General features: G+C 42.5%; 1 protein-coding gene across 3 annotated transcripts; it reads right to left on the bottom strand.

Annotated features, from left to right (window-relative positions):
* Positions 1-51: 51 nt before the first annotated feature.
* Positions 52-17,488, bottom strand: LOC118302610 (paired amphipathic helix protein Sin3a-like). 3 transcript variants are annotated; one of them, XM_047331612.1, is made up of 21 exons: positions 17,246-17,488; positions 14,195-14,412; positions 13,658-13,834; positions 13,256-13,362; positions 12,779-13,112; positions 12,422-12,673; positions 12,126-12,278; positions 11,636-11,791; positions 11,332-11,418; positions 11,075-11,193; positions 10,705-10,930; positions 10,109-10,225; positions 9,282-9,520; positions 8,986-9,169; positions 8,258-8,843; positions 7,988-8,157; positions 7,258-7,431; positions 7,066-7,158; positions 6,236-6,330; positions 3,622-3,829; positions 52-2,397 (listed from the first exon to the last, which is right to left on the bottom strand). In XM_047331612.1, exons 2-21 carry the CDS (start codon positions 14,387-14,389, stop codon positions 2,179-2,181), a joined length of 3,891 nt encoding a protein of 1,296 aa, XP_047187568.1. In that variant the 5' UTR covers positions 14,390-14,412; positions 17,246-17,488; the 3' UTR covers positions 52-2,178. The 3 variants fall into 3 exon arrangements, with proteins under 3 accessions (XP_047187568.1, XP_035484793.2, XP_047187569.1); XM_035628900.2 differs by lacking the exon at positions 17,246-17,488 and adding an exon at positions 16,108-16,293; XM_047331613.1 differs by lacking the exon at positions 17,246-17,488 and adding an exon at positions 15,237-15,259.
* Between the last annotated feature and the right edge of the window lie 976 nt (positions 17,489-18,464).

Raw genomic sequence — 18,464 nt, 5'->3', positions numbered from 1 at the left:
ATTGCCCCGCAATGCGAACACTGACAAAGGAAGTGGTGAGCTGAGTCTGTGTCTATTCAAAGGACAGTTTTTTTTAATGCAAAACACCGTACTAACACTCATGTACAACGTACAACATCATAATAGCGGGAGAAGAGAAACATTGGACGAGGTACAGACGATGTCTTTTATGTACAATCAGCTCCCCACGCCACTTCCTATGGTATTCCATGACAAAAAAACACACAGCACAGTTATAAAAAGAAATAAAAACCAGAGTAATAAAGTGTTGCAGGATTGTCTACAGCCGGTTATGTTCCTGACAAATTGAGAGTTCAGGTGAAATTCTTTTTTTTTTTTCCCATTTTCTATCTGAGGAGTGTTGCCAAATATTGAACTAGTCACACGTTTCAATCCGGCCCTTTGTCAAAACATCAGAAGGATCAGACTGATTTCCTCATGTGAGATAAAAGCCTGTTGCTTATGATTTGATTTCCAATGTGAGACACACATCAGCGCGATGGACTATCTTCCCATCTCAACCTTTAACCACGACATCTGCAGCGGCCATTTCCAGTTTTTATTAAAAGAGGAAAAATTCAATAAATAGAAACCCTCAGTTTACATCCCTCCTTTCAAAGGGAATACAACATTCACATCTGTATTTCAGCAGATATTTGTTTTCGGCTTAAAATAAATCTGCAACCGGAGGAATTATTGCTCGCTTGTTGTTTTTTTTTACTGTACACAAGTCACATGGATGACCTATCAACCTACTGTACATCATAAAAAGAAGAAACACAGCGCACGTGTGGGTTGTTATGAACCCATGTTGTCGCCCGGTCAGACTGTGACGTTTGCACACAAAAAAATTTGAAATACAAGAAACAGTTGATAGCACTGTTAGGACTTCATTACTCTGAACATTGGACAAAACGCTGGACTTTTCTAAAAGGAGAAGTTGCTGCTCGGCTACATTCAATCACCTTAAAACCTCACGTGACGCTGGGAAAAGGGCTCGGAGCGTATAAAACGGGCGATTTCACGACTAATCCAGGACTTGAGGGACAAAACGTTGGACGCGCCACAAAGTGTCGTCTCTAATTAACATCCTTTGGTAAAAAAAACAAACAGATAAAATGTAACATTTTCTTGATAAACTCCTCTGAAACCTCGAAGGAAAGTTTCACACTAAGCGCGTGTTAATTGACGCTACGCAGAAATGTTTGATTTTTTTTTGTTTTTTTTAAACAAACAAACAAAAAATTCTAGATATTAACAACGTATTTACACAAAAATATTTGGGCGGCCATAAATTATTACGCTTGATACTCACTGCTGGCATTGCACTGATTCCGAGCACCTGCAGTTTGCCAGCTACACCTTCATCGGCGAAAAAAAAAAAGGAAAAACATTCATCATGTACAAGTTTACAGCCGGAAGGCAGGACGAAGAGCTCCGAGAGCGAAGATTGTGACCGAGGTAACGGCGACCTCTTCGCGCTACGTAAAGAAAAACGCTGAGGTGATTTGTTTTGATTTGTAAAATGATGACAAAAAAAACACTTTGAGGGGCAGTAAGCGATTTAAACCCAATACAGGTTTTGTAAAAATCGGTAGCAGTCGGTTCTGTGCGTGCACCGGACACCTTGAGACGTGCCAGTGACAGACAAAAGGACACAAGGGTTTTAGCCTCGTGGTCAGCGCGTCTGTCTCATGTTCCCGAGGTCGCGGCGTCATCAACAACAACAACAACAACGAAGAGAGGCGAGCTTTCTCCAAAATCGCGTACTGCCCCTTTAATTCACTGTTAGGTTGAAAATGAGTTTTTCCTTGCGTAGCTTCTTGTTGTTGAAACTTTTGAGTCACTCTTCTTAAATTCATCTCATGTAAATATCTCTATTTAATATATAGTGGCAGCAAAAAACCTGCGGAAAGCATCTATTTCACATAAATGGCAGAATTTGTGGTGAAAGCTTGGAAGTGAAAGACAACGTTCATGAAACGGCTCCTACACATTTGTAAAAAACCGAAAGTGGAATATTTACATCCCATGTGAAAGTTTTTGGCAACTGAATCCAGTAACGGCAGGTTGGAGAGCTGCGCACGAAGCTGCTGTTTTAATATATAATTCATCTCTCGAAGTTTTTGTCGTTGTGACGACGGGTCACCGCCACAGTTCGTCCTCGGACCTGAGAGACTACAGAGTTCTGTACTTCACCCGGTACTTGTTCACGTTGAGGTAATTGAGGACCTCCGGGCTGCACGTGGTGGTGCAGGGCAACATGTCCTCTCGTCGGTCTCCCATCAGCCACCTGCGGCTGTCGGCGGCCATGTCGCCCGTCACGTGCTCTTTGGCCCAGGTGTCCAGCCAGCGGTGGAAGCGTCGGTGCAGGCGGTTGTTCACCCGCTCGTGGGACTGAAAAGAGACGTCAAGCATGAACAACGCGGCCCAGCTACTGGGAAAACATTTCAAAGTAAAAGCCACAGAAATATGTCTGAAGACAAACATCTCATTCAGGTGGCGTCAAAAAGAAATGTCAAAAGGAAAAGAGGAAATGAGATTTGGACTTGTTGTGCTGCTAAATGTTCCTGATATATAAATAATCCAACTAGAAAAGAGTCCTAATCAACACACACACACACACACACACACACACACACACACACACACACACACACACACACACACACACACACACACACACACACACACACACACACACACACACACACACACACACACACACACACACACACACACACACACACACACACACACACACACACACAGAATATGACCCAAAAAAATATATATAATTGTATTATGTATGAACTGTGACAATGTTTTTTCCAGTCTGTTAAATTGATCATCTCATCTCAAGTTCACGCATAAAAAGAAATATACCGAGGCACTCTTGATGCGGACACATTAAAAAGGGTCCCCACTTCTGATGAAGGCCTGTGTGCCTTTTTTTAATCTTTGCCATTCTTTAGCTACACTAATAAAAGCCTTATTCATTTTCAACAATAAGTGCCTCGGTATATTTATTCATTTTTCATCAAAACTGATAATACCTGTCCCGAAGGGCACATTATGGGATTAAAAAATGAATACGTATAATAAAAGTATTTACAGACTGACTTAAAGAGTGAAAAAGAAAAATACTAATTAGAAACATTACAAACAACATGAAAAAATTGAACAATCATTTGTAAATAATAGTTGAAAAAACCTCAAATGCTAGAGAATCTTCTAACTATAGATAGATAAAGATAAAGACATAATTAAGAAGGTATGAATTTGTCGTTATAGTTACATTTTAACCAAAGTAACAGGTTCTTATTCCTGCTAGATAAGTTACTTCTATAAGCAGAACATTGGATCTTGGAATCAAAAGTCATTTTACTTTTGTGATAATGGGGGAAAAAAAAGGAAATATGAAAATAATTTCACTGCCAATATCTCTGCCAAAATAGGATATGATCCGTCTGTCCAACAAGGACATCTGATTGTATTTGGTGAATAAATATTTGACTGGCGGAGATAACAATGTTTATTTAACATGTATCATTCAAATATTGTTATTGCATTTAAGAGCTGCCTGTTCCAGTATTAATAAGAGCCAGGAGAAGTGTTTACCTGATGTGCCCGTGTGAGCGCCGTGTGCCTGTACATGTAGTCCTCGGACTTGCACACGTACACCATCTTGTAGGAGTTGAGCTTGAACATGCACTCCATCTTCAGCTCACCGTCGCCGTCCTGCGACGTGTCCGAGGGGGCCCGGGTCATCCGCTCCTGCTGCAGTTGCTCCCATCCTCTCTGGCACTTCCTTATCCGTCTCAAATTCCTGGAAGTCCAAAACAGATCGACAGACGTGAGGAACACTGACCGCGATCGCGGCGGAAAAATTCCTTTTTGATTTACTCCGCACGTCCAAAAAAGTTCACAAAAGTTGTCTAGAAATCTGCTAGTGTCCACATTCACCGTTACACGACACAGTTCTGCATTGTGACAGATTTTTTAAAGTCTACGGGATGTGGTCGGCCACAGTACTCAAAAAAAACTTGAGAAGAGCATAGTCAAATTTGAGAGGACTGTCCCTGCAGGCGGAAATTTTGTTAAACCCATGCATTTGCAACTCACCGAGTAACAGAACTAGAGCGGGCGGGGGTCAAATCGATCGGGGGGAAATGTGGGATCTATAAGAGCAGCAGAGGCAGCAGTCGGAATATTTCTGTACAGTGCACTTCCGTTGCACAGACTCATACTGTACTTCCATCTAAATATGCTTGGCAAGAACAAATACGTAATTGAACCCGATTTTTGTGCAGGTAATAAAATAATAAAATGTAATAATTCACCCCCACCTGAATGAAAGTTTTAAATGTGTACTTACCACAGGGGTTTCAGGTGAGCGAGGACTGAAACCGTGAAGCATATTTTTTGCATTCAGGGCTCCACTTAAAAGACACGACAGTGAGGCCAATTACAAGTAAAAAAATATATATATATATATGAATATGCTGAGAATATTTCGATGTGCACATTCTTTCACCAACAATGTACCGAGTGTCATGATCATGAGATGAAGACCCAACACAACTGCAAAAAGAAACTGGAATTTTGCCGCTGCCAGTGCAGGTCCTTTGACCTCTTGTGCTGCTGATCTCTCATAGATTTGATGAGGAAATAAAACCAATCAAGAAATGAAATATAATAAATGAATAAAAAGGATGTGGGTGAGCCCACTGATAAATCACAGTCAGGCATCAGCTTTATGCAATGGGTTAAGAGACAACTAAGAGCAAGATTATTTTTTTTCTTTCGGTGTGATTTAAAAAGCCTTTTGAAATGTGTATGGTAATGGACAGCCATCTCAAAGAAACTAAAAACTCAAAAAGCACCAAAAAAACAAAACAAAAACAAAACAACAACAGATTTTTTATGTGCAACACTCATCTGGAGCTTCGGGACACACGTACGCCTCCACGCACAAGCTCTACGGTGTCAGGAAAGAAATACACCAACATGTGAACATACAATTTAGACGATCATTTTTATTTACAAACCCTACTCCTCTGTACAAGTGTTGCAGATAATGTGCTTGACCAGAGTTTTTAAAAAACATATGAGCACTAATCTCTGTCAAACCAGTGGAAAAAAAAAAGAAATTAAAAAAAAAGAAGAGAATCTCACCCACAACAAAAAGTTGCAACGGGAGTTCACCATTTCCACTGAAAATTATTACAAACATAACACTGGGTATAACAGACTTAAATATATTGACATTTCAACATTTACAGTTGCAAACAGTGATTAAGTCACACACAGGACCTTTTGATCTGAGTACAATCACAAACAAAAAGGGCATGATAAAGGTAGAAAAAAAGGGGAAACCGCGACTCCGCCGTCCCCCTCGCCACAAAGTCTCTCAGGTCCGACACAAGAAGAGCTTCAGTCTCTCAAACTCAGGTCACAGGTTGTTGTAGAAAAAAAAAAAAACACGAAATAAAATGACAAAAAAAGGTGGGACCCACTTGTTTTACTCTCGGCTTGTGCATTCAACGACTTTTGTCCTTATGTTACACAATGGAAATCACAATTTGAATTCAATACAATGTTGAGAAACAAATTCAAAAACCAAATTTTCCTGGGAGCCGCCCTGTGCCTAATGTGGACATTCAAAACCCACAATCAAGCCAAAACCTTTTTTTAAAAAACCTTATTATTAATAAATAAAATTTCCATTAAAAAGGAACTGAATCGATGAATAAATAAATTCCATTATTTTTCTTTTTCTTTCCTTTTTTTTTTTTTTTTTTTTTTTAAAAAGATGGCCATGTAAAGTGCAATCTTCATGTGAGGCAGAGGTCGGAAACTGAAAATATCACATTAATGGCCAATGAGATCGGGAACAGACAGAGGGGACGTTCAGCAACCGCAGTGTGTCACTGCAGTTTCTCTTTTTTTAATTAACCTTCTCGAGACCTTTCGTGTTTGTCTGTCACTAGAAGAATGCTTTGATGCCCACAAGTTCTGTGACCAGAGGAAAGCTTCGTGAAGTCAGGCTTGTGCAGAAGTAAACCACTGTTTGTTTCTAGCTCAGAAAACGAGTTGTATTTTGGCAGGTGGTGGTTTGGCTTGGCGACAGTGGAGTGGCTGCTCGGCCGACTAGTGCCTCGGGGAAAGACGCTTAAAAGTGTGTAGACAAGAGTGTGGGGGGGAGAAGGAGGGGACATGGCTGGAGCCTCACCTGGGGAGGAACACCGGCTTCTGGGCCAGATGTTCACGCAGCTCTGGGGACGCGGAATCTGAGTTCAGGTATCTGCTCACGTAGTCGGACCACCTCTGCGGAGGATAGAACAGAACAAAAGAAATAGTGAATCACACCGGTTCTCAAATGGGCAGGTTACTTAATTAATTCCCAAATATCTCAGACATACTAATACATCCCATTATTATTCACAATCAAGCTCCCATTAACCTCAGATGGAATATTAGCCATCTCGCAAAAATATCCAACAGATGGTGATGGTGAAAATGGCATTTTAAAACTAAAAAAGATTGTTTCAGCGCCGTTTTATTAATAATCCTGGTCCATGCTAACACACTTGAAAACACAAACAATGGACATGTGCGTAGCGATGGAAACAGGAAACAGATTGTCTACTGTTCAGTCGGTTGCATAGTTGATGTAAAGACTACGAACGGGGAAAAGCAAATGGTGAAAAGTAAAAGCAGGGATTTCTTGATGAGGTTAAACTAGCTTTGACAGTCAGTGTTTAAAATGTTTTGCATTTACAGCTGGTAATCGAGTCACGACTGATAAGAACCAATCAGGAAGCGAATGCAGGTGACTGCGTCGTCATTTTCCAAACGTCCCCATTTTCACCTGTCCATTCTACAACACGACCCCGGAGTTTTCATACTAAAAACAGGGGGCGAGCTGTGTTTCCAAACTTCTCATTTTTAAGCGCTCGGAAAGACAGTAGAGGTCGGCAGATGTAAACGTAGCAGCGATGATGTGTGTGAAAAACAAAAATGTGGCAATGTGGTGTATGTCACACACTGAGTGAGATTTACCTCGGCATCTGCTGGCTCATCGGAGTTCTCCTCCTCCGTGTCCAGCAGCTCCATGGCCAGGCTGACAGATCCTCGGCTCTTTCCAAACACCAACTAGACAGAACACAAGCAATTGCAGCAGAGTTACACAAGAGTTCAAGGATATTTTGAACTGATTAACAAGGTTATCTCTAACTACTGGGTTTCTGGTACCTTGAAGCAGTTCTCATCCGACATAAGCTGCTCTGCCTTGCGCTGGTAGACGCCCTCTGCCGTGGCCCTGGACGTCTGCGTGGATAGTGTGCCCCCCGTCGCCTTGTTGGCACATTCGCTCAGGTACACGTCCGTCACTCGTGAACACACGTCGTCGGTGACGAGGTGCTGGAGCTGTGAAAGAACAAAGGTTTAAGTTTTCGGCAACCATGCGAATCAATGATGATCGATGCAGAGGTTGTATGTGACAGGAGCACATTCAGTTACTTTAGGGTTACTGGTTCATTATCACAAAGTTTTCACTGATTCCCTGAATCAATTCAATTCCAATGTCCCAGTTCTGTCTGGGAAAATTCAGATAAAATGACAAATTTTCCTCGAAATTGTACAAGATCGATTTCATGAATCGCTATCTGATCAATCCACGTCCCTAAAATATATATATTTCACTTTTTCTAATGTTTAAGCATGTCTGCATTTCAAAACATATACATTTACAAAGACATATTTCCTTATGAGTAGTTGTCCCTTGTCTTTTCTTTTAATTTGTTATAATGTTAATGTCAGGCCCTCGTGCTCACTGTTCACTTTGTACCAAGACAGATAAAAACCCATTTCTTTGCTTCCTGTTCAAATCAAACACAGTAAGTGAAGTAAGAATCTGAATCTAACTACTTGCAGTGCAGAAGTTAAGGGTTTGTCTGAATCGTATCGCATATGAAGTGCCGACCTGACGGACGATGCTCTGGATGAGTTTATCCATGGTGAAGGCAATGTAGGCATGGATGGTGAACATTTCCCTCAGGGAGTCCTCGTACTGAGCTGGCTCCATGTTTCCGTCCAAAAGGTTGCGCACCATTTCCAGAAACACAGAGTAGTAGTCCTCCACTTCGACATCCACTGCAGGTAGGAAAAAGTTAAGAGTTAGTGAGGATGTTAAATTAAAACTTATGGTAAAGCATTAAAGATCAAACCACTGGTTGGTGGTTTTCTCACTTACTCGGCTCCTTCATCTTCAGTTGTATCGCTGGATTTTCATTCTTGTCTCTCTTGAGCCCCAACACCTCCCTTTCCCACTCACGCTCACGGGCGTCCTCCTCAATCTGCTTCTCGGCTTGCCCGTAGATCCTCAGCATACGTGAGCAGAGGATGTGGTGGAGACGAAGGAAGATGTACCAGTAGTTGTTCACGAAGAACAGGTTATAGGCATCGTCTGAGCCCCGTAGCTTCTGAGCGGTCATGCTGCCGAAGAGGAGCTTCGACTTGGACGGGCTGCCGCCGGGCAAACCGTTGTGCTTCTTGGGGCTGTCCTGGTCCATCTCCGTGTCTTCCTCCTCCTCCTCGTCCTCCTCCTCCTCCACGTCAGAGAGCTCGCCTCGCCGCGCAAACAGCAGGTCGGGGATGAAGTGGTGGATGATCTGTTTGATCTTGTACTTGTCCTCTTTCTGGATGCCCACCTGTCTTTTGACGTGGTGGATGATGAGGGCAGCAGCGTCTTCCAGGATCTGGCTGTCGTCGTAGGTCAGGGTAATGTGCGGGCCACTGGGCGGCAGCGTGGCGTTTTCCTCGGCCGCTCGCTCCTGGCGCTGCAAGACACAAAACAGGAGAAGACTGGGATGAATTTTCTTCAAAAACTAAATTCGACTGTGTTGTCAAAAGCACATCCCAATGACCCAGCGGGTTTTCCGCCTTCTGACCAGTTATTGTGAAGAGAACACGTTTACTCACATCATCATACAGCAACTCAATTTCATTGAGCAAGGTCTTTGAGCGCAGCACTTTGGTGTCATTCTGCTTGAAGTTGATGCCTTGATGGTCAAGTGACTTCAGGTAATACTTTTCATTCTGCTCCCGCCAGATTTTGTTGAAGCCTCTCTGTGCTTCTCTCCACTCCTCGTCCTTCATCTTTAACCTGAAAGAGTGACACACACACAACAGTGGTCTTAAACCAAATCGTATAAAATATGAACGACCGTTAAGCCCTGACCCGAGGCAGATATGAAACTTAAAGTTAGTCCAGTAACCTTTTCAGCACAATGGGGACAGACACAGCTGGGTTCCTCTTGAGGCCGTCGATGATGTCATGGGCCTTGTCCCCATATATCCTCTGGATAGCTTTACGGTGGATGACCTCTGAGGCGCCCCCCATTGTGTTGTCCAGCTTGAAGCGCAGCTGCTCCTCGGCAGACATCCGCGAAAGCTTCCGCTGCACTGCCTCCAGGGCTCGTATCGTGGCAAGGTTGGACTCCAACACCACATCCAGCTAAACGGGACGAAATGAAAGCGAAATTATTGACACATAAGATCAACTATATCCAGGTCTAAAGCAAATCATGCAGAGCAGGGGTGTAAAGTAAGGACAGGTACTTGACCTACGACAGTACTTAAGTAGATTTTGGGAGTATCTATCCTTTACTTGAGTTTTTATATTTATTTCAACGTTGACATTTACAGTACATTATCAAGAAAAAAATACATACTTTTACTGCGCTACATTATCATAGGACAACATCGTTACTCGCTACAAAATAAAATTAGATCACAAAATATGTTGGCTTTAGGAGATATAGTACTGATAATAAAGTTTAAATTGAAGAATTTTTGTCTGTTTTGTGTCTTTGTACTTTTACCTTTGATAGTACATTTGATTAAGCTACTTTAAGACTTTTACTCAAGTAATTTTTTTATGGGTAGCTTTTACTTCTATTCAAGAAAGATATCTTTACTCTTACTCAAGTATAGCATGTAAGTACTTTATACACAACTGATGAAGAGGGGTTATGCACACATTTTTCCAACCATACAAGAACCTACTTTTTTTGGACTCAGGGGTGGACTGAATGTTCCTCACCTCAAAGCGCTCATCTTCACATCTGTAAATGTGCTCCTCGTATTGAGTCTTCTTGGAGCTCACAAATGTAGAATCCTCGGACCACGATGGAAACGACACCCACGTGTCATTCAGAACCTGCAAGAGAACATACATAATAATTACAATTTCCATAAAAAAAAACATTAATTTAGCTGTGGAACCGATGGTTAATAGACTATATTTTATATAGCGTTTTTCTAGTCTTATAGATCACTCACGTCACATTCATACACATTCATACAGCTCTGCTATGTACCGTGCTTCTTTTCTATCACATCCATACACTACCAGAAGAGCTACCAGAGGCGATTCAGGGTTAAGTGTCTGGCCCAAGGACACATCGGCATGCGGACTTGGGGGAAGCTGGGATCGAAACTGCCGACCTTCGGGTTGGTTAGACGACCGACTCTAGCTCCCGAGCCACAGCCGCCCATATAAGAGTTTGTAAAGCCGCCGCTGTGGCCCAAGCCGTATACATTGACACCAGTGTGGTTGGTGGCCCTATCTGGGAGAGATTTAATAGGTTTATATGACAGGTCCACATTTGGATAAGCAGGCTTCCTGCGGTGACTCACCTCTCGGCACAGAGGTGTCCTTCCTGTGCACTTCGGTTGCTGGTAGCTCTTCGGCAGTGCTCTATAACTGGACCCCAGCCTCTTGCAAGAAGCGTAGTCAATCTCCATGGCGATGCCCTCTGTCGCACGCTCCTTGGGTAAACTCTCCGCGTGGCTTGGCTCCCCGTGGCTAGACTCTCGGTAGCCAAGGAAGTTTTTGAACCAAGTGAAAAGCTCTGGGAATTTTCTGTAGATAAAATAGAAGAACAGAACAGAAGAGAATGATCTTTGTTGTCATTACTCTCAGGCGTATATGTATAATGATCAATCAATAATGGGGCTACAGGCCTGGGGTGGTTGTAGGACGGACCACATGTGCATATAAACTCACCCAAGAAAGGGGATGACCAACTGGACCAGCTCAGCGCGTGAAATGACTTCCTGATTGAAGATGTGCAGACACCGCAGGAAGTTGTCATACGCCTCAGAGCTCTGAAGAGCCTTCTTCACCTGATAACCGTTTCAGTGATCACAAAAAAGAAAACAAACACTAAATTAACAAATTGATTTCATTATATCATTAACATTTTGGTAATCATCACTCGTTACCTTGTTTTTGTAGGACATGCTGAATAGAATAATACTGACCTTCTCAAAGAACATAGTTTCAGTGCTGGTGCTGTGTTTGCTGACTTCAGTCATGCTGTGGTCCTTCCCCATTATTTTGGGTTTCTTCTGCAGGGGTAAATAAAGACGTCATGAAATTAAGTATTGCATGCTGAACTGTATTCGTGAACTTTTATTTTGAATATCGTCTAAACTTGATAGTATAAACGGGACATAATTGGACAAAAATGCATGTTGACTATTTCCACTGTAATATTGCGGAAAGAAATTAATGGTACAATAAGCTGAATATACATGGACTGTAAACAAGTAGAGCAGTTTGTACCTTGACAGGCGGTGTGGCTCCCACGCCGGGTGGTCTTCTGATAGGCAGGCCGTTCTGGCTCAGCCTTTGCTTGTTGTTTAATAAGGGTCTCTTCACTGTCCCGCCATGATCATTGCGCACCGACTCTGCCCTGTCTGGGGCGGTCTTGCACAGCAGCTGAAAAAAGGTTTAATAATATTGCAGAATGTTCAATGACAATGTGTGTGTAAATACAGTCAACTTTTGGAACAATAATAATAATACAATTTAAATAAAAAAATAAAACGTGTCCTGGCATAACAAGAGGCAGTGAAGGGAATTACTGAATGCGGGGAACATATGACTAGGTGGTTGTTTTAAATGTGTCATTTACTGCATTTCCTGGAATTTTGCTTATCACCTGGCACACAATATTTTCAGATTGCGCAGCCAAACAACACAAACCACATTAATTTCATGAAGTCCATGTCAAAATGGGCCACGGTGTAGGATAGAATTCACAGAGACTCACCAGTGAGCTGTTGGCATCAGGCAGGAACTGTCCAAACTCTGAGAGCAGGTCCTCCTGGTTCTTGAAGAGCCTTGCCACCTGGGTGTAGACCTCCTGCTCGGTCAGTGCTGGTGTGTAGTTACCTGCTGCCTCTTTAGCATTTCTTTGTTCCTTCTGGATTATTTAATAAAAATTTAAAAAAGAGATGGTGAGATTACCATTAGGTGTATCCAGGTTTCCTTTCTCCGACAGACAAAGCACACAGATATGCTGGGTATATGCTGGAATATTTTTTGAATTAGTGTGCACTCCCTCACCTGGTAGGTGTGCAGGATTTCCAAGAAGGCTTTGTAGATGTCCGGCTGACCCTGGAAGCGGTTCTTGATCTTGTTGACATAGTTTATAGCATGGTTGAACTCAACAGGCTGGTTGTTCTGGAGAGGTGGCCCACCGGACGGCGTGCTGCTCACGGGAGTGTGGGACTGGGCCGACGGTGAGCGCGGTGAGGCGTAGGAGGGGATGGATGGATTGGGCTGGCTGGTGGGTGTGTGGGCTGGAGACTGAATTGGCTGGTGAACACAAAAGAAGTGCACGAGCGTGTTTTAAGACAAACAAAACTAAGAAAAAAGTACCACAACACGATTTCGGTGGAGTATGCAGAATGTATATTTTACCTTGCTGGTTTTGTTTGGAGCAGGTTGGGTGGGGACGGGCGGGGTGGTGGTGGTGGTGGTGGTGGTGTTAGTCTGTGGGCCAGCCTGTGGCAGACTCTGTTGCTGGTGATGGCTTGCAGGTTGGCTGGGTGCTCCACTTATAGGGATGTTCTGAACAGAAATACCATGAGGGGTGATATAGTGGATCTGACCTGGCGTGGTCACGTTGACTAGATCGTTGGTTTGGACCTCAATCTTATATCCGGGGGGCAAGAAGGTGTTAAAACCCATAATGAGGTCTGGGTGGCCCTTGAAGAGCTGGGACACGCGGTTAATGACTCCAGGTGTGTCTATGCTGTAGGAACAGAATGAAAGATAGCAATTAACTGACTCACCATCAACTGGGTCCACAGATTTTTGTTCTGCATGTCAAAACTTGTAAAACTTATTAACACAGAGATTATATTTTTTGAATTTTCCAACAAAATTATAACTCACCTCTGTGACTTGAACTCTTTCATAATATCAAGAAAATCATTATAAACTTGTGGCTGATTCCCAAACTGCAGCTTCACTTGATCCAGGTAGGACAAGGCATCTTCAACCTACGAGAGAGAAACTGTTGGCAAACCTTATCCCCAAAAATCTGAATTTTCTGTAACCACCGAGGACTTCGTTAATATATGAATCAGAAAAGATTCAAAAAGTTCAAAATTGTCTATCATGTTAATGTTAAAGATTGTCTTGTGTTGTACTGTGTAAAATATGTTTTTATTTTTTATTTGTTTCATTGATTTTTTTTATTATCACAGCTTATCACAATTGGCCCAGATGGACATTTTTAGTTCACGGTGGTGGAAACATTTTAACAGTTAAGTGTCTTTGTCCATGTAGTTGTACCTTCAGTCGCTGAAACTGCTGCTGTCCTTGAGTGGACGTTATGGGTGCGGGTGGATGAACGTGCCCTTGGACCACAGCGGGACCCTGCGACTGCACTGACAGACTGTGCGCATGGGGACCAACATGTGGCACTGGATTGTGCCCATGTCCACTTGTGCTCTGGGGCATTGTAGGCACCTTGTGTAGGAAGAAAATTTCACAAATATCTCATGATCCATACACCTCAAAAGATTATTATTATGTCCTTGGTGGGTTAAAAAGTCATGCATATATTATTGCAATTACATAAAAAATGAAGAATCTTACCCTGTAAAACTTCACAATTCAACACTATTCTACTTATTTTTATTAACATCGAATTCAGATGCTCAGCTTTTGATAAAAACTTTTTTAATGGGCAGACAGTCAAACGTACAGCGCTATCGCTTTTCTCTTGTTCAATCAGCTCACAGTAAAAGCAAGTTATAAATTATCTGTAAAGACAGTTTGTTTAAAAAAAGAAAAACGACTGTTTTAATAATATCATCATCATCATACCTGGTAGCCCTGGGGGAGGGAATACTGGATGCCGGTGGAGGGCTGCATGTTGTCTGCGGCTGCCTCTATCACGGTTGGGGCCGGGGCGAGGGCCCGGTGCTGGAAGCTCTCTGCAATACCTTGGACTGGGGGACGGCGTGATTGCTGTTGCTGGGGTGCAAATATTGGTTCCTGGTCCTCCACGCGCCTCTTCATTGTATACACATACTCAAAGGGGGCTATAGAGAACATAGACAGAAGGACAGTTAACAGGCTGCTAATAGATACTTAGTCTATGAGCTTAGACAAGCACATTGTTTGGAGCATTTGTCAAGCGGGTGCAGTCAATGTATATTTATTTAGCAAAAACACAGAGAGAAAAACAAATGTCAAAGGAAGACCATAATCATTTTACCAGTGATAATTAATGGAAAGGTCAACTTTTGAAACTAAAGAACTTCAAGTAAGTATTTTAAAGTGAAGCACAGATAGCTTGCAGAAAAAGCACTTTACTGGAATATATTTGTCTAATAATGTTTCCCAAGTGTGTCCCCATGGGAAACAACAAAAAATCGGAATATTGGATGTTTGACGGTGTTCTGAGAGAAGTAACACCGATGTGAAAACTTTCCCACCACAAAGGGGCCAGTATGTGGACACACTTGTGTTAAACAATTTCAGTTTACCTGATCAAAAAAAAGTTGCAATGTTTAATTATTACTGTTTAATTATTCAAATGCTTTAATTTTTTTAAACTAAATTTACACTTGGAACAGCATATCACTTAAGAAATGTATCAAGTTTTAAACTTAAAATATAAAGACAAATCACAAAGCAAAGAGCTCTGTAAATAAAAGGAGAGAAAAAACTAACTTGCTTCATCAAAACAAAAAAAACAAATGTATTTTACAAAAAGCTTGCCTATGTCTGTCCCTTAATAGACTTGCTGACAGCAGAATGGCTGCCTGTTGCCAGTTAGGGGCCGTTGTTCAATTAACAAACACAAAAATAACTGAGTTTTAAATTTTTCCATAAACATATATTTATAATTATGTGTCCTTACTTCGTTATGAGGACTTGCCACAATCATTTCTCTTGAATGCGTTTTCTTTTGTAATCCAGGCACGACAGCCGCCTTACATATATATATATATATATATATATATATATATATATATATATATATATATATATATATATATATATATATATATATATATATATATATATACACACACACACACACACTAGTTACATTTACTGATAATCAAAAAAATCTCACTTAAAGTGTTAAGATGCTTTGTAAGCATTAGCTGTAAATACCAAATTTGATTTGGTGCATTTCAGCAATCCCGAATTTTACAACAAATATTTCATGAAATATCTAATTTATATTCATGAGGGTGATAAAGGGAATACACAAAGATGTGATCCTCAATCAGCTGATGAATAACATATCAATGTATGCATTCAAATAAAAAAACTCAAACAAACAAACAAAAACATCGGATCTGACTACTGCGACTGCAAGTTGAGCTCCATATTTTTTTTAGACATATATATCTATATATCTATAGATATATCTATATATTTTTAAAATATTAATTCTAAGACGACTCAAGCTCCGGCTGTGTGTGTGTGTGTGTGTGTGTGTGTGTAGCTTCCGATGCACTCCACACGTGTATGTGGAGAAAAGTAATTTGTGGACGCTCCCTGGGCGGACGTCATGTTGGTGAGCGGTCGGAGGGGAGCGGACATTGTTGCCCCACTGCCGCTGCACCACCAGCACCGAGCGAACGGTCTTCCGTCGCCGCGATCGAGTCTGTCCGCACGTCCATATTCAAATATTCTCGGACGAAACGCGAGTCAAACACTGTAGACGGCGAAATTTGTCGACTACCGCTGTAAAAAAAGAGGAAAAAAATGAAGCTAACATTGATCCGCCAGCCAAACACTTCCCAGGCGTGTCGCTCGCTGTAGCCCGGCCTCATCCCCTCCCCCTCTCTGCCAAACACCGAGCTTATCCGGGGTTTTTTGTTTTTTTTCTCTTCTCTCTCCCGGTGAGCCGACCCGCTTTCGCTTGTCCGATGGCTGGCTGCTGTGTAGCTTTCGTCCTAGCTCGAAGTGAGGAGGCGAAGCGAGTCAACACGGACTTTTTATAAGGGCAGAAAGAACCAGTGAATGCAGGAAGGAGGAGGAGGGGGGAGGGGGGTTGTGGTGGTGGTGGTGTCTGAAGCTCGCCGCTGACAGTCCTCTCTAAACGGGGAGCGAGCGCCTCGGCTCGCCTGACGTGAAAGATGTACTTGACGTCCAACAAAAAAACCCCAGCCGAAACGCGGCGACGCGATCAGCTGTTCGGTTGATACACACACACACGAGATGCCGCCGTTACATTAGAGCAGCTGAAATAAAAAAATGTACATGCTCGGGTAATCGGTTGTGGCAGCGCTGCCATGGTGAGGTGAGGTGAGGGAGAACGCTAGCTAGCTAGCTAGCTAGCCAGCCAGCCAGCTAGCCAACAAGCTAACACTTAGCTTCTGTTCAGCGTTAACGTCGCATTAACGTCAAGTTGTGCGAGAAGTTCGACAGGGGGGAGGAAAAAAAAAATTGACACACTGTGCTGTCACACGAACCGGTTCTCCGCCAGTCGTGTGCATCTCACGACAACCTCGACGTGGGCAGAGAATTACTGTAACACGGCAAAAGAGAAACTAACTGAGAATGTATTTTTTTTTAAATTGCATGATGCCAGGTCGCTCTGCTTTAGCGTTAGCATGTCGGCTAATTCATGGTCGTCGCTGTTAGCTCGCTAGCTTGACTTTAAGTTGTGGAAGCCGCCGAGCTAAAGGCGCTTGCTCCTGGAAACACTCGCGTTATTAAAAAAAAATACACTTCTTGTGGAGCGACAGTGGAATCGAAAGAGCCACTGTGAGCTCGCCAGCTGGTTTTGCTCGGCAAGGTTATGTAGCAGCTCACTAAAATGCTATGTTAGCACAACAACCAACCCCCCCCCTGCCCTACCATCAGTACAGGGTCTCTTCGGCTAACGAGCTAGCTACTACTTTAACTTACCTCTCAGGACTGCCACCGGCAACAACTCGAAAAACACCGGCGGTACGGCGCCCGAACACCGAGCCGCTTCTCGTGCATTCACCGGGGCCGTGGCCGGAAAGAAAAGAAAAGTGAACTTTCGGAGAAGTGGTCGCGAATGGAAATGTCAAAAAAAAAAATCGAAATTGACCGTAGAGGCTACGTCGCTAACAACAGTGTATGTATGAAGCGGTGTTCCCTTGAACAGAGAGAGGGCGTGTCCACCAGCGAAGGCGGGCTGGTCTCCTCCCAGGCCGCGCCGCGATTGGTCGGATGCCCAGAATGAAAACAAATACAGCGGAGGCAGCGAGCCAGTGGCGCTGGTTAAAAGCAGAGCCGCCGAGAGAGAGAGTAGGCGACAGCGGAAGTCCACAAAAACGCTTGCACGTCCAGATAGATCCCGGAAGTTCTTGGCGCGCAATTGGAAATCCACTATTCAGAGCTACAGAAGTGCGATTTTGGTAATTAGTAGTCAATAAATGCATCGATTTACAATAGAGCAGATTTACGTGCCTATGTAGTTACTCTATGTAGTTAGTCAAAACGTGTCTTTCTAAACAATATTTATTTGGATATATTCACTGACATGCTTTAATGCGCATGTTGATTTGATTCAGATGTGCTGATAATGTACCATCTGATTATTTACCCTTCATAAGTGCAACACAGACGGTCCATTGACTCCATTCCTCTGCTGCTCACTTCCGGGGAAGAAAAAAAAGGTCCATTGGAGTGCACGGAGTTGTCGCTATTGAATTCAATTGAATTCAATTCAAAAAGTTTTATTGGCATGAAAGTTTAAACAACATTGTTGCCAAAGCATAAACATACAATTGTACGAACAAACAGTAACACGTGTCTAATCTTATCTTAATTTAGGTGTCACTGCTGTATAGCCTGACATCATTGATAAATGGGGTGGTCAAATGCCAAACCAAAGCTACTACAGCCTCAAACATGACCATGAAGTCATCGTCGAATCATTTCCTTCTTTAAAACAGTTTCAATATGTTTGGGTTTATGACTTTTGGTCAGACAAAAAAAGAAAAAAAGGAAACTTGGGCTTCAGAAAGTAATGACGGGCAATTTTAGGAAATAATTTTCTTACATTTTACACACAGAACAATCTGATGAATCTAATGTTAGTTGTAGCATTACCCTTCTGCCATGATGGAGTAATACTATCGTGCCCAAGATTTTT

The sequence above is a fragment of the Scophthalmus maximus genome, chromosome 4, assembly GCF_022379125.1.
Source record: "Scophthalmus maximus strain ysfricsl-2021 chromosome 4, ASM2237912v1, whole genome shotgun sequence".
In the NCBI taxonomy this organism is placed as follows: Eukaryota; Metazoa; Chordata; class Actinopteri; order Pleuronectiformes; family Scophthalmidae; genus Scophthalmus; species Scophthalmus maximus.
Note: the sequence above shows the minus strand (reverse complement) of the source record. Positions and strands in the feature narration are given on the sequence as shown.